Source organism: Trichechus manatus, unplaced genomic scaffold (assembly GCF_000243295.1).
Source record: "Trichechus manatus latirostris isolate Lorelei unplaced genomic scaffold, TriManLat1.0 scaffold00148, whole genome shotgun sequence".
NCBI classification, from domain to species: domain Eukaryota; kingdom Metazoa; phylum Chordata; class Mammalia; order Sirenia; family Trichechidae; genus Trichechus; species Trichechus manatus.
Window position 1 is genome coordinate 1,500,303 of NW_004444084.1, and position 16,802 is coordinate 1,517,104.

Consider the following 16,802-nt stretch of genomic DNA (forward strand, 5'->3'; position numbering starts at 1 on the left):
GTAGATGGTATGAACTACTACTTGTAGAAACAAATGACATTCTATATAATTCACCATAGATTCTTTTAAATAATGCAAAAAAAAATATTATCAGCCAAAGACACAAGGGAAAGACTAGTCCAAAGGACTAATGGAACACATTACCACAGCCTCCACCAGACTGAGTCCAATACAACTAGATGGTGCCTGGCTACCACCACCGACTGCTATGACAGGGACCACAATAGAGGGTCCTGGATGGAGCTGGAGAAAAATGTAGAACAAAATTCTAAGTCACACACACACACATCAAAAAACCCAGACTTACTGGTCTGGCCGAGACTGGAGAAACCCCAAGAGTATGGTCCCTGAACACCCTTATAGCTCAGCAATGAAGTCACTCCTGAGGTTCACCCTTCAGCCAAAGACTAGACAGGCCCATAAAAGAAAATGAGACTAAATGGGCACACCAGCCCAGGGGCAAGGACAAAAAGGCAGGAGGGTACAGGAAAGCTGGAAATGGGGACCCCAAGGTCAAGAGTGGAAGAGTGTTGACAGGTCGTGGAGTTGTCAACCAATGTCAGAAAACAATATGTGCATTAATTGTTTAATGAGAAACTAATTTGCTTTGTAAACCTTCATCTAAAGCACAATAAAATAGAAGTTAAAAAAAGGTAAGCTCCATAGATGTACCACTGTATCCACAATGCCTGGAACAGGGCCCTTCATTTCAATGCATATTATTGAATCAATGAAAGAATAAACGAAGAATACAGAAAAATAAAACAGATGGGATACTTAATAACATGATAGATATATTCAATTCAAGTAATGTATTTAACACTGGTTTTTTAAGCTTTTGCTTTTGACAATTATGTTGCCACAATGAAGAAATTTTCTTGAAAAATATTTGGATGAGAGAAAACGGCACAATACTGAGAAAATAACTTTATAATTGAATACATATCTTTATAATTCATAAAGAAAGGTATATTATAATACTCTGTAATAGAAACATTATTTGGGCATTTGAACAAACATAGGCTTTGTGGAAAAACAAACTAGAATTGAAATCTTTGAGCTACGTTTAATGCTATTTTCTGGAAAACATGTTTATACTCTAGGAAGCTTTTATACTCAAGGCAAAAAACTACAGCTGCTAAAATAAATACATGTAAAAAATAAATACATGTAAACAAAAATGTTGCTGTGAAAGACAAAGTAAAATGCCTCTTATATTTAGATTTGCTTTAAATTTACAAACCAGGAAGTGAAGATAGATATTTGTTATAACAATCTAAGACTTTATTCTTCAATATATCACAGCACTGTCATGCCTACTAGGAAACAGCAGATACTCCCATTCCAGCTTTTCACAGCAAGCCTACATTCTTTGAATTTTCCTTGCCTACTCTCATGGTTTGCCTACAAGCTAGCCTATTTTCATTATGATAATCACCCAATCTTCAGTAAGTACCCAAAGGTTTATAGGACACCTTACCAGAGTCTGGAGAATCAGGCCACATACTGGCATAACGAATAATAATCCACATTATGAAACAAAATTAATTGTACATTTAAAAGGAAATAACATATAATTAACAATGTAAGAAATTATTTAAATATCTGTCTGATAATAGAATGAAAAATATTTATTTTTACCTACCAAAATGCTGCAGGATTTTGGTAGAGATATGGAATATGGAAAAATGCTTTTCTTGTCTCTTTGGCTTAATCCATCAATTGCTGAAGAATTAAAAAACTGCTTCAAATATGACTGAAGAACTCTAAGATCAAAGTAGTTATCTATACGTCCACCATAAATAGCATTTTCAAGTAGACCATGTACAAATTCCCATTGTACATCTTTGGTACCTATAATTAAAAAAAACATATTAATTTCATTTCTAAAATATTAACTAAATCCTGGGGAGTTATATTTATAAAATATAACTATATATTTAATACAACTAAATCATTCCTTTAAATGCTTATTAATATTCATAATAAAAATCAAAAACGAAACCAAGCCCACTGCTATCAAGTCAATTTCGACTCCTAGTGACCTTATAGGACAGTGTAGAACTGTCCCATAGAGTTTCTAAGGCTCTAAATCTTTACAGGAGCAGACTGCCTTGTCTTTCTCCAGTGCAGCTGTTGGTGGGTTCGAACCGTTGACCTTTTGGCTAGCAGCCGAGTACTTAACCACTGTGCCACCAGGGCTCCTCCAATATTAACAGCAGTAGCTAATGTTTATTGAGAAATTATTTAATCATGCAAAACGTTTCAAATGTTTTGCATATATAAATTCACATAACAATAATAAAAGTATTAATATTATCCAGTTATACTGATGGAAAAACTGAGGCATAGGAGGTTAAGTCACAATAATCAAAAGGCCACACAATTCCACAGATCTAGGGTTGGAAATGAGGCACTTTGAAACCACATTCTTATCCACTGTATAAAACTGCCTCCTTAAATTGGAAATTCCTTAGAAGAATCTACCCAAAACAAAATTATTATACAATGTTTGATGAAAAACTCAGTTCATAAAATAATCTGATTAATAGGAAAACTCTACAAAACACATACATTATAGTCTCCTAAATTTCACTAATGTATATAGTCAACTGTGCATTGTCTATTCTAATGGAAGTGAAATGTAGTACAAAAAATCACAATGGGTTTTCTTCCAAATTATCTCACGTTGCAATAGAAGCATCCTTGCAACCCCAGTTTAGTGGTAATGTCAAAAACTAAGAATTAAATCTAAGGTCTGCAAAAAATATAGGAAGTGCATAACTGTATTTCAACCAGCTAGTTAGCTTTGGAGCCCTGGTGGCATAGTGGTTAAGAACTTAGGCTGCTAACCCAAAGGTCAGCAATTCAAATCCACCAGCCTCTCCCTGGAAACCCTACTCTGTCCTATAGGATGTCTATGAGTCGGAATCAACTTGACAGCAATGGGTTTTTTGGTTTTAATTAGCTTTACTGCCACCATTACTAGTCTAGCTCTATTTTATTACTAAAAAATTCAGAGATAATCACTAAAATTATTGGCAGTGTTACTACATGTCTTTGGACATAAGTGATTTAGGCTGCAGAACCACCTACATGGTGGACTATCAAAAGCTGTAACAGGGGGCTTCGCCAGGACTCATATCCATTTTCTATTTTATAGTTTTGCCTTAATGTTCACTAAATGATACATTAGTAATTGATATTTTAATCACTGATAAGTAGGCCGTGATTACACACAGAAATATTAATGTACCTTCCAACTTACAAAATAGAAGAAGCGCCACTACATGAAGTATTTAATACAATTTAACCCAGAAAACAGAAATAAATCTTAGTTTTCTTTTTATTATAACTATTGTTCTCAAGACAAATTTTATTTGGTTAAGATAAAGGAAATAAACAGAGACATAAAATTACAATAGCAACACTAATAGCAGCCAACAATTATTGAAAGCTTACTCAAGATACTGAATGTACTAAATGTTAAATGCTTCATGTGGCTTTTTCACTTAAAATTGTCAACAATTCAACCAACTGAGGTAGTTGACTATTATTTTTCCTATTTTATAGATCAGGAAACTCAGACGTAAGTCTCTATGCCATATTGTCCCCTCTTATAACTTTTTTCTCTTTTTTGCATTTAATTGTACATATGTGAAGGTCCCTTGGTATCAGGATATTTTATAATTTTAAGATTATACAGTTAATTACCATGAGATTCAAAATCATTTTGAAGCATCTGCCTCTTATTCATATAATTCAGTGTAAATATGTAAAATCACACTATGCTATTAATTTAGACCTTTTAATTCCATCATAAGCTTGAAACACAATGATAAGCAAATCATTCAAACTTCTGTGCTTTGGTTTCCTCATCTGTAAAAGTGCACAAATAATATAGCTGCCTCTCAAATATTGTATATAGTGGTATTATAAGAATCAAATAAGTGTCTGAAGGCATCTTAGACAATTACAGTTTCTATACAAGCTAAAGTATTAGTGTATATCATCCAAAAAATTCTGTGTCAAAATAAATATTAAAAACAACAGCTCATAGAACTCAGGAAAATGGTTACCCTTGGCATGGGTGGGAGAATGTTGGTAATTGTGTGGAAAAGAATATAGGGGGTGGATCCTGAAATGCTGATAATATTATGTTTATTAATTTTGAGCTAGTTATACAGGTTCAATTTGTGAAAATTTATGGAACTGTACATTAATGTGCACTTCTCTGATGTCTAATTTTAAAAAAATAAACAAAAAACCCACTTGGAATACTATTTGGCATTAACTACTAATGGTGAACAAATGCATACCCTATGATCCATAATTCCACTCCTACATATACCCAACAGAAATACATCCACATATGCACCAAAAGACATAGTAGCATTATTCATAATTGTCCTAAATTGAAAACTACCCACATGGCCATCAACAGTAAATAGTGTATACATAATCACACAATGGCATATTATATAGCATTGAGAATAAACAGACTACAACTACATGTAACTATATGGATGAATATCATAAATAAAATATTGACAGAAATAACCTAAATACAAAAGAGTACATGCTGCATGATTCCAGTTTCACAAAAATTGATAAAACTAATTTATATCAGTAGGTATCTGGTGTTTACCCCAGCAACAGGTGTAAGGGGACTGAGGGAGTGGTAGTGACTGGAAGGCAGCATGAGGTAGGGTGGAATCTGGGTACTGGTAATGTTCTGTTTCTTGACTGAGGTGCTAGCTATATGGGTGTGTTCAGTTTATGAAATTCATTGAGCTCTAAGCTTATGATATAAACACTTTGTGTACATATATTATACTTCATTATAAAAGTTTTTTTAAGCTCATAAACATATTGAGTAAAATGGAACAGGGCCATATCCTAGATGCCCATCCTTATCCCTTTGCTAACGACAAGTTACAGAATAATTTCTCATGTGTTAGTAACTCAACAACACTAATTAAGTACCAACGGTGGACTAGGCACTGTCACAGATGTTAAGGATACACATAGTAAACAAGACAGTCAAGAGCCTTGTTTTATTGGAGATTCCATTCCAGTGCGAAGAGAAACAAAATAAGAAAATAAACTAGTAAGCAAGCATCTGGTATTACAATATATGACAGCAATAAAACAGTAAGGGGATAGAGAATGATTATAAGATTACTTCGGATTCAGTGGTAAAGAAAAGTCTTTTTGAAGTGGGTATCTTCAGGTTAAGTGACAGGAAGAAGAATGCCATATAGAATTCTGTGAGGAAAACATTTCAGACAGAAGGAAGAGGCGCCTGCAAAAATCTTCAGGTAGAAACCAGCCTGGCTTGTTTGAGGAACAGGAAGACAAACGTGGTTTTAAACAGGTTTTAAACAGATGGATTTTGGGTGACTTTTCTAAAAAATAAATTAGTCTACTGGTTGGAGAATTTCTTGAAAGATGCTAAAGTGGAAGTAAGAAGACTAAGAAAAATTCTTTTATGGGCTACTGTGGTGAAATGAGGTCCTCTATCTGGCCTTTTGTCTTGGTTCTTGAAAAAAACAGCTTCAGAGATTTTTTCCCCTAAACCCTGAGGAGTTACCTTTGTCCTAGGTTTCTACGCCAGAGGGCTTGTTACTTTTGTCCAGGTTGACTGACATTCCCTGGGTAAGCTGTAAACAACTTGGTTTGATACTTTTTCTCTGGTCCTAGGCTGCAGCCTGCTCTGTGATTGGTATACACCTTGCAGGGACTGGTCAATGTTATTAGGTGCCATGGAGTCGGTTCCAACTCATAGCGACCCTGTGTACAACAGAACAAAACACTTCCCAATTCTGAGCCACCTTTACAATTGTTGCTATGTTTGAGCCCATTTTTGCAGCCACTGTGTCAATCCATGTCACTTAGGGTCTTCGTCTTTCTTGTGTGTGTTACATATATTTTGTTTGTTTATTGTTTTAGTTTAAGTGAAAGTTTACATTTCAAGTTAGTCTCTTACATAAAAATTTATACACACATTGTTATGTGATCCTAATTGCTGTCCCTACACTGTGACAGCATACTCCTCCTTTCCATCCCTGACTTCCCATGTCCATTCAACCAGCTCCTAACCCTCTCTGCCTTCTCATCTTACCTCCGGACAGAAGCTGCCCATATAGTCTCACGTATCTACTTGAGCTAAGAAGCACACTCCTCATGAGTACCATTTTATGTCCCACAGTCCAGTCCAATCTTTGTCTGAAGAGTTGGCCTTGGGAGTTGTTTTAGCTCTGGGCTGATAGAGAATCTGGGTGCCTCCAGTCGGACCATTAAGTCTGCTCTTTTTACTAGAATTTGAGTTCTGCGCCCCACCTTTCTCCTGCTCCATCAGGGACTCTCTGTTGTGTTCCCTGTCAGGGTGGTCATTAGTGGAAGCCGGGCGCCATCTAGTTCTTCTGTCTGGTCCCAGGCTGATGAAGTCTATGGTTTATGTAGGGTCTTCTTTTTGATGCCCTTCTCCAGGGACTGGTCCCCCCTGATAACATGTTCAAAGTAAATGAGATGAAGTCTCATCATACTCTCTTCTAAGGCACATTCTGGCTATACTTCTTCTAAAAGTCCATGGTATATTCAGTATTATTTGCCAACACCATAATTCAAAGGCGTCAATTCTTCTTTGGTCTTCCTTATTCATTGTCCAGCTTTCACACGCATATGAGGTGACTGAAGATACCATGGCTTGGGTCCAGCGTACCTTAGCCCTCAAAGTGATATCTTTGCTTTTTTGATACTTTAAAGAGGTCTTTTACAGCAGATTTGCCCAATGCAATATGTCCTTTGATTTCTCCACTGGTGCTTCCACGTGTGTTGACTGTGGATTCAAGTGAAATGAAATCCTTGACAACTTCACTCTTTTCTCCATTTATCATGATGTTGCTTACTGGTCCAGTTTTGAGGATTTTTGTTTCTTTATGTTGAGGTATAATACTGACGGGTGTAGTCTTTGATCTTCATCAGTAAGTGCTTCAAGTCCTCTTCACTTTTAGCAAGCAAGGTTGTGTCATCTGCATATCACAGGTTGTTAATGAATCTTCCTCCAATTCTGAGGCCACATTCTTTACACAGTCCAGCTTCTCTAATTATTTGCTCAGCATACAGATTGAATAAATATAGTGAAAGGATACAACCCTGACACACACCTTTTTCTGATTTTAAACCACATAGTATCCTCTTGTTCTATTTGAACGACTGCCCCTTGGTCTATTTACAGATTCCACACGACCACAATTAAGTGTTCTGGAACTTCCATTCTTTGCAATGTTATCCATAATTTGTTATGATCCAGACAGTCAAATGCCTTTGCGTAGTCAATAAAACACAGGTAAACATCTTTTCTAGTATTCTCTGCTTTCAGCCAAGATCCATTTGACATCAGCAATGATATTCCTCGTTCCATGTCCCTTCTGAATCTGGCTTGAATTTCTGACAGTTTCCTGTTGATGTACTGCTGCAACAATGTTTGAATTATCTTCAGCAAAATTTTACTTGCGCATAATATTAATGATATTGTTCGATAATTTCTGCATTCTGTTGGATTACCTTTCTTTGGAATGGTGTGAATATGGATCTCTTCCAGTCAGTTGGCCAGGTAGCTATCTTCCAAATTTATTGGCATAGACAAGTGAGCACTTCCAGAGCCGCATCCATTTGTTAAAACATCTCAATTGATATTTCATCAATTCCTGGAAACTTGTTTTTTCCAATGCCTTCAGTGAAGCTTGGACCTTTTCTTTAGGCACCATCAGTTCTTGATCATATGCTACCTCCTGAAATGGTTGAACACAGACCATTTTTTTTTTTTTTGCCCTAGTTTTCTACCCTAGAGGGTTTGTTACTTTTTCGGGTTAACTGACATTTCCTGGGTAAGTTGTAAACAACTTGGTTTGATACTTTTTGTCTGGTCCTGGGCTGCAGCCTGCCTTGTGATTGGTATGCATCTTGCAGAGATTGGTAAATAGACTATGCAGAAAAGGTTAGCTGTAGCCTATTATGCAAATGACATGTCTGTGGCCTACCAAGAGGGTATCGGTCAGTTTGTGGTCCTGGTAGGAGTGCCATTCCTGGACATTGACAATGAGTTTGTGTATGTAAGCAGCCAGCCCCACAGAGGTGTTTTTAGAGACAGAAAGAAGAAGAGAAGCATCAGGAAGAAATAGAAATAAGAAAGAAGGGAGAAGAATCGGAGAGAGAGAGGAGGCAAGGAATCTCCTAAAAGAGCTGTAACATGGGTCAAGGACTGTAACACTGAAGACAGCAAGAGGCCTGGAAAGGGCCCACTGGCAAAGCCAGTGCTGACAGATGGCAGGGCCAAGAGAAGCCTGTCCTGGGGAGGACCTAGAGGAGCCTGTTCTCAGGGGGCCAAGAGAGCTCAGACAACTATCCTGCATTGCATGTCCTACATGCTTTCTGATCCCAATTCCTGAGTTGTGGCCTGTTGATCCTGATCCCAAGTTGTACGTTGTTCCTTAATAAACCACTTAACTTTAAGTACAGTTTGTAAGTTCTGTGAGATGTTGCAGCAAATTGTCAAACCCAAATGGGGAAGGGAAGAGTGTTGAGGGGAGGGAGAGTGGTCAGTGTCAGACATGGAGTGGTACAGCAGCTTGGAGAATGTACAAATCTGGGATATATCTGACCTCCACCTCATAGGAATTGGCTTTGTGCTGATTCTTATATTTGAAGTTATTCATACAACCACCAAGTTATTGATGAAGTTGGAAAAACATGAACTGGATCAGGATGTGATTTGGAGGTGGAAGGGGCAGAATTTGCCAAAGCACTGGATGTTTGGGGATGAAAAAAATAAAATAATCCAGGATGATTCATAGATTTCAAGTTGAACAACTACATGAATGGTGGTGCCATCTACTGGAATGTGGCAGACTTAAGAAAGAGCAAGCTTGGCAAGGTAGATTGTGAAATCGAAAGAGGTAGGAATAAACAATTTTATTTGTAGCATTCTTAAGCTTGAGATTCTTGTCAATATATTATCTTCTCTAATCCAGGCCTGGTCTGAACTTTAGTGTCCCCCTGGCTTGGCCCTACACAATAAAATTTAGAGATTGAACTGTTCCTGTCTTCGGGAAGCAGACAGCTATATGATATCAGGGAATGCGATTATATGGTCTTGTTTGCTGCCCAATTTCAAACTATTATTGGTACCCTGATGCCTGATTCCTACTTAATAATTCAACTATGATTCCACAGATCTTTGTACTGACTTCAGTCTGCTATACTCCTGAATTTTAACAGTTCCTTTGAAAGAGATCTGAATAATTCAGTTGAAGCCTGAAACTTTTGAAGGTCACAAAAGGAAGAGAAAGTCTTTCTAGATTTCTGCTTCCTGAGATATACATCAACCAGAAATATAATGGGTTAGATCAAAACTAATAAGTACAATAAATAATACAAGAATCCTCAGATAACACAAGCATGGTAGTCAGGTCATAAGAAACAGAATAAAAAACAAATTTTATCATAGGAAGTTAAGCCATTCCTGAAAGAATGATACAGTTGGCAAAACCACAAATAAATTTTTTGTTAACAACAGAGATTAAAAAATTTCATTGTTAGAACTTACTTTCAAAAAGCCTGTCAATAATGTTGTACCCAGCCCGAAGGTCTGATAAAGAAAACTCATAAAATTTGGTCCAACCCTGAAAAAAATAAAGTATTAAAGAACTAAGCAGTGTTCAAAGACATATATGTATGCATCATTATGCTTTCAATTTTAAAATAGACAGAATGTTCAATACTTCCTCAAACTATATATACAAGTCCTTAGAATTTTCAAATAAAAGTAATAAACAATAAATCTAATGTAACAGTAAATTTAAAAAAGAAATTTATTAGCCTCCACAGCATGCAAAGTACTTTATAATAATACCATACCAGTTTTTATCATTTAAGTATTTTGAAATATAGTCACATATATAGAGAACAAATTGGTGTAGAAAATTTTTTATTCTATATGCAATGTACACATTGAGATATTTTCCTATAATTTTATTCTTCAGAATTATGGATTTGCATCACAAGCACATAAACAGCAATACAGGAAAAAGTTCCAGAAGTTTATAGTATTATTTTCTGTACATTCGACTCACAAATCATTCATGTCAGAGCTAAATGAAATTATAAACCTATAGCTAATACCTACAGTGTCAGTGTAAAAGAGCATTCACAGAGCTCTATACTGTGTAGAGAATAGTGTGAAACATAATAGAAAATAATTCCTATGGGCTTTCATTAACTGTAACCACTTCTATGCAATAAAATACATTCAAACTAAAATATATTCAGACCTGAAGAGTATTTGGGAACACATATACAATGAGATTAATTAATTCATTTACCAATCAAAAAACACTTATTAAATGTGTATTGTATGTCAGGCTGTGTGAATATAAGAATGAACCAAAACAGAAATAATTCCTGCCCTCTGTAGCTTTCAGTCTAATGTGAGGGGGAAGCAGGCAGTGGAGACAATAAATCACTCAAACTACAAGCTACACTCAAACTACAAACTATAACATGTTTAAAGGAAAGAAAAATAACTTGATATACAAAGAAGATCTGACCTAATCTAAGAGGTGAGGGAAGGTCATCCTGATGGGAGCAGGATGGAATAGACAGAAATAGATGTATTTGAGAACTACTTAGGAAGCTGGATAGGCAGATCTTCCCTTCTTGACTATGAAAAGGAATTTGCATAGCTTTCCCAATTATAATAGAAAGCTATTGGATAGGTTTTAAGCAGGATAGCGAAATCATTAAAATGACATACCACAAAGCTACTTCTGGCTGCTAAATGCGAACAGACAGAAAACCAGTAGAAAACTATCTCAGAAAGTAGGGAAGGTGAGAATGATGGTGCTTGAAAGAAATGTTGAAGAGAAGTTCATAGATTTGAATTACATTTCACAAGCAGAATCAACAGGACTTGGTACTGGATTATGTAGGGAGGCTAAGAAAGAACATGTCAATAACAACTCCTGGGTTTTTAGCTTGAAGAACTGGATGAATATTGATGCCTTTTACTGAGAGGAGATCCACTGTATTTTTACACAAATAACGTGCACCTTCTACATTTCTTTGTTAACTTTGCCCTCCTCCCCGTGAGGTATTTTTTTATAAGTGCTGCTATGCCAATTTTTTTACATGTTGCTGTAAAAAAAATTAGCATACCATGCTTATGAAAATACCTCACTGGGAGAGGGAGTGGTTGGCAAACAAACATAGAAGTCTTGCATTATTTGCGTAAAAATATGGTACTACAGGAAAAACGGGTATGGGGAATTAAGTTTTTGAAGTTTCAGATGTCTGTGACATATAAACCATAAAAATAATACCCAATACTTATTGAGGGCTTATGATGGCTCAAACATTGTTCTAAATACTTTAACTTAAGGAGATGTTAAGTAGATAGTTACATACAGTCTGGAAGATTAGCATAAAAGACTGGATTGGAAATATAAATTTATGAGATAAGAACCAAATTGTGAAGTAATCCTAACTATGTATTATTATTGTTATTGTTAGGTGATGTTGAGTTGATTTTGACTCATGGCGACCACATAGGGGAAGAAGAGAATTACAGTCTAAAGGGTTTTCAACACTGTGACTTTTCGGAAGCAATTCACCAGGCCTTAGTTCCGAGGTGTCTCTGGGTGGATGTGAACTGCCAACTTTCAGTTAGCAGCACTGAACCAATTGTGCCAACCTGGGACTCCTAGCTATGTATACTAAATTGTAAAAATATTCCAACATAAAAATATATCCAAGACATTGTCTTACTTACCTGTGGAATATAATTTCTTCTTTCTTGACATGCCGCATGAAACCATGCAAAACTGAAGAGGGCATGAGCTCGATGTACATTATCTTTTTTGCTAATTTGCTCAGGAGTCCAAGACTCATAAGTACGCATTAAATTCTTCTTTAAACCTGGTGGTGACTGAAGCAAAAATAATAATACATATCCTACTGTTTCAAATCTTAAATCACTATTTAACATATTTGAGAATGTATTTTAATGAAGAAAAATTTTAATGCTTATCAAGTTTTATTTAAATTATTTCATTGTTATTTCAAAATGTACAAATATAACACTAGCTTTAAGCTTTTCATTCCTAACAGTTCGTCTCAATTAGAAATCCAAAATAAATTTTCAAATTAAATCTATACAACCAATAAATTCAAAATAATCTAAGTAAATTTTATGTGATCACTGAGATTACTCTACTGAAACTAAATTACCATTTACAATTCAAATGTGAGTTTAATATGCCAGGTTTTCCTCACCAGTTTCTGTTTGAATTTCAGTGAAGACTTCAATGTATCATTTATATAAAATGTCAACTAATCTTCCTTGCATGTTAGTCCACATAATTAAAGTGGTATTATGTGACATTGTTAGGCTCATAAACAAAAATGCAAACCCAGGAACTGAAAATTGTGTATTGAACTAGTACTCAGTCAAAAAATGCTCATCTTTTGGTCAACTGAATTTTGACAAGGGTGGTTAAGTCCATTCGATGGGAAAAGAAGAGTCTCTTCAATAAATGGTGCTGGGAAAACTGGATTTCCGTATGTAGAAAAATAAAACAGAATCCATGCCTCACACCACACACAAAAAACAAATCTGAAATGGATTAGGGACTTAAATGGCAAACTAAGACCAAAAAGCACAAACAGCAAAAGACAAATAAATGGGACCTCATAAAAATTAAAAACTTTTGTTTATCAAAACACTTTACCAAAAGTGAAGACAAGCTACGGCTGGGAGAATATCTTTGGAAATCATATATTTGACAAGAATCTAATAATCAAAATATATACAAAACTTCAACAACTTAATAACAAAAAGAAATAACCCAATCATAAAATGGGCAAAGGACCTGAACAGACATTTCACCAAAAAGGATAATCAAGCGGCCACCAAACACATGAAAAGACGCTCAGTGTCATTAGCTATCACAGAGATACAAATCAAAACCACCATGAGATACCATTTCAGTTTCACAGGACAGCTAAGACTTAAAAAAAAAAAAAAAAACCTCAGAAAATAACAAGCGCTGGCAAGAATGTGGGGAAATCAGAACACTTGTCCACTGCTGGTGGGAATGCAAAATGGCACAGGCGTTGTGGAAAACAGTGTAGTGGTTCCTCAAAAAACTAAAAATAGAACTACCATATGACCCTGCAATTCCACTTCTAGGTATATACCAAAAAGACTTGAAAGCAGACATTCAAACAGATTTGTACACAAATGCTATTGAAGCACTAGTCAGAACAGCCAAAAGGTGGTAACAACGTACATGCCCATCAACAGAAGAATGGATAAACAAACTGTGTTATAGAAATACAATCGACTACCACTCAGCCAGTAGGAGAAATGAAGTCTTGATACATGCTGCAATATGGATGGTTCTAGAAGACACTATGCTGTGTGAAATAAGTCAATCACAAACAAACAAATATTGTCTAACATCACTTAGACGAAAAGACAAGAAAAGGCAAATGTATAGAGAACAAAGTTCATTAATGGTTTCCAGGGTGGGAGGGAGGGGGAAAGGAGGGGTTAACGGTGATGGAAATATTGCATTGATTAAGCGTAGGGTTTTATAGCTAATTATTGTAATTGCTGTCAATAAGTTGTACACCTGTAAGATGTTGAATTGGCAAAAGTTGTGTGATAGATACATTTACAACAATAAAAAAAAGCAAGAGTAGCTGCTGAGGCTGCTTATGTACAATCAAAAACCTCATGGGGTTTAGTTCCCTAGTCTGGAGGTTTAGGGTCATGGTTTCATGCGACATCCACAGTTAATCAGCCTAATAACATGGTTAGTACTTCTGTTCTACCTCCTAGTTCCTTGTGTAGTGTCTGGGGTCTTAAAAGTCTGCAAGCAGCGTTCCAAGCTCAACAATTGGGTCTCTATTCACCTGGAGCAACAGAGGGAGAAGGAGAGTCAGGAATAGGAGGAAGGAATGAAATGTATGGTTAACGGCCTCCATGAACATCTGCCTCCTTTGCCATGAGACCAGAAGAACTGGCTGATGCCTGGCTACCATTACTTAACATTTTGATCAAAGATTCCATAAAAGAATCCTGATAAAAAGGGGGTGGCAAAGGTTTTCCTCTTGACTAAAGAGGAAACCTGAATGGCTAATAAACATGAGGAAAAAAATAACTGTTCTTACTAATAATCAAGGAAATGAAACTGAAATGACAATCTGATGACATTTTATACTCATTTATTTGGCAAAATTTATAAATCTTAACAGACTAAGTATTATCAAGGTTGTGGCATAATGTAAATTCTTATACATGACAACTAGGAGTATAAACTGGTAGAATCACTTTGGGGAACAATTTGCCAATTTATGTAAAATTTAGAATAAGCATACCTTTCAACCTAGAAATTTCATTGCTGTATCTGCCCTAGAGAAATTCATGCAGGTATGTACAAAGAGACACATACCATAATATTTTTTGCAGTGTTCTTTAATAGTAAACAATTTGAAATTACTCAAATATTTCTCAGCAGAAAAATGGATAAGTAATTTGTTGTCTGGTCATAGGATAAAATATTCAGCTATTAAAATGAAAGTACAAAATGGAATCACCTTAAAACCAGTGATGAGAGGAAATAGTAGGTTGCAAATGGTATATGAACTTTGTCACCACTGACATACAGTTTGGAAACATGGAGAACAATACTATTGTATAGGGATACATACATATTTAATAGTAAAAAAAAAAAAAACCTATCTAAATTCAGGATAGTAAGTCTGCTGAGTAAGAGGATAGGAAAGGTGAGGTGTATAAAGAAGTCTTCAACGATATCCGTTATGGTTCATTTGCTTAGAAATATGAAACATGGCTATATGTCAAAGTCTAATAAACTTGAGTGGAACATGTGAATAAAAAAAACTCTTATGATTTTCTGTGTTTGAAATATTTTATAATTTTTAAAAGGAAATTTCAGAAGTAAAAACATATGTTGTTGTTAGGTGCTGTCAAGTTGGCATATGATAACAAAATAAAATTCAGAGTTTAACATGAAACTCACTGGCAAATTCAAGTTAAAATCTGAAGTGTTCAACAATTCAGCATCATATATGAAATAAATTAATGGATCTGATTCTGTTTTTAGTGAACAAAGTCCCTACTGTTTACAGTTGCTAACTCATTTTGAAGTAAGAAGCTAAGAGGTGAATAAGATCTTACACCTATGAATAGCCTTTTCAAAACAGATTAAAGTCGTGGTAGTTAGTCATTTGGAATATACTCATGCAACTGTGGTTGCCCGGATAGTGGTGATGGTTACACAACTCTGTGAAAATACTAAAAACCACTGACTTGTACACTTTAAATGAGCAAATATATGATATGTGAATTAATCTAAAGAAAGCTGTTACCAAAAAAATGTGTTAACAGTTAACTTAATGCAAACAGCTTCAGTAGTTATAAATTGGGGAAATCTGGGTTGGTTGCTTAAAATTAAATTATTTTATTAATCTGACATTTTTTAATATTAATAAATCATACTGCACTATTGCCACTTTCATGTTTCATGAATATACAAAATTAGAGGTCACATCATGTTTTTCTTCATTTCAAAATCATATGGCATTTTACTATGTTTTAATCAGTGGTTTCAAGTCAGTAGACATTAGTGAAACTATATTTGTACATTTTTACCATTCAGTAGAACAACAATAGTATAATCCCTGATGTAAGCTAGTACTAAAATATTTGCCTAGTTTTTTCCTTCTTATTCTTAATCCTTAATGGTCACCATGAATGTACAAATTTAACCCAGTAAAGAGACATACTGCATAGACAACATACTCTCACAGAAAACAACCTTCATAACTCTGGAATAGACTGGTATTTAAATTTTTATTCTATTCTAATAATTTTTTTTTACTCTAATAAATATGCTTACTTCTGTCTTTTCTGAAATTATATGTACAGTAGGGTATTGCTTTTTGACATTCTTACATTTTCATGAACAACTCAGAAAAGGAGAGTGAGAATGGCTGCACAACTCGAAGGATGTAATTAATGTCACTAAATGTTATATAGAGAAACTGCTGAATTAGTGTATGTTTGTGTATCTTCTCAACAACAAAATAAATAAAAATTTTAAAAAATGCTCATCTACATATATCAAAATTTTTTCATACTTTATGTTTAGATTATCATAAAATGAAAAAAGAAAATTTTCAAATTCTTCTGAAAGAGAGCAAAACAAATCTATTTCAAAAAGATATAGTAATATAAAAAGAAAAACATTTAAGTGGGTACATCTGCCCAAGTTATTTTAACTAGCAGTTTTAAAAGTAAAATCTTTTCTCCAAAATGGTTTTTAACATAAAAATAAACATAACCCAAGTCAATAATTTAAGAATATCTGCTACAAAAGATAATTTTTCCCTTTGCAATCCTATTTAATTTTTTCTTCTTAAATAAAAAGAGTTTTTGTTTAAAATAAAAAAAAATACAACACTGAAGTACTGCATATCTAAATTTATATTTCTAAAATGAAAATCTTTCTAAAAGTTTATGAACTATACACAAAACATTACTTTTTACTAGGCTAAACTTTCTGAACATTATTCAATAAAACATAATGTTAATAGCAAACTAAAGAACAACTTAGATTTTTATTAAAAGCACTATATTGAAGATTATGTAAATGAATAAATGATATATACATACAGAGGAAATCATACAATTAGAGTTTATTTGGAAAATGATT

At 34.7% G+C, this 16,802-nt stretch overlaps 1 protein-coding gene across 2 annotated transcripts in view; it reads right to left on the reverse strand.

Annotated features, from left to right (window-relative positions):
• The window catches only part of DYNC2H1 (dynein cytoplasmic 2 heavy chain 1), a 376,170-nt gene that overhangs the window by 134,039 nt on the left and 225,329 nt on the right, over positions 1-16,802 (reverse strand). For both annotated transcript variants that reach the window (XM_004385852.2, XM_004385853.2), the window contains 3 exons: positions 11,831-11,986; positions 9,611-9,686; positions 1,646-1,854 (listed from right to left, as the gene is read on the reverse strand). In XM_004385852.2, the coding sequence (XP_004385909.1) occupies positions 1,646-1,854; positions 9,611-9,686; positions 11,831-11,986 (441 nt within the window). The remainder of the gene's footprint in view (positions 1-1,645; positions 1,855-9,610; positions 9,687-11,830; positions 11,987-16,802) is intronic.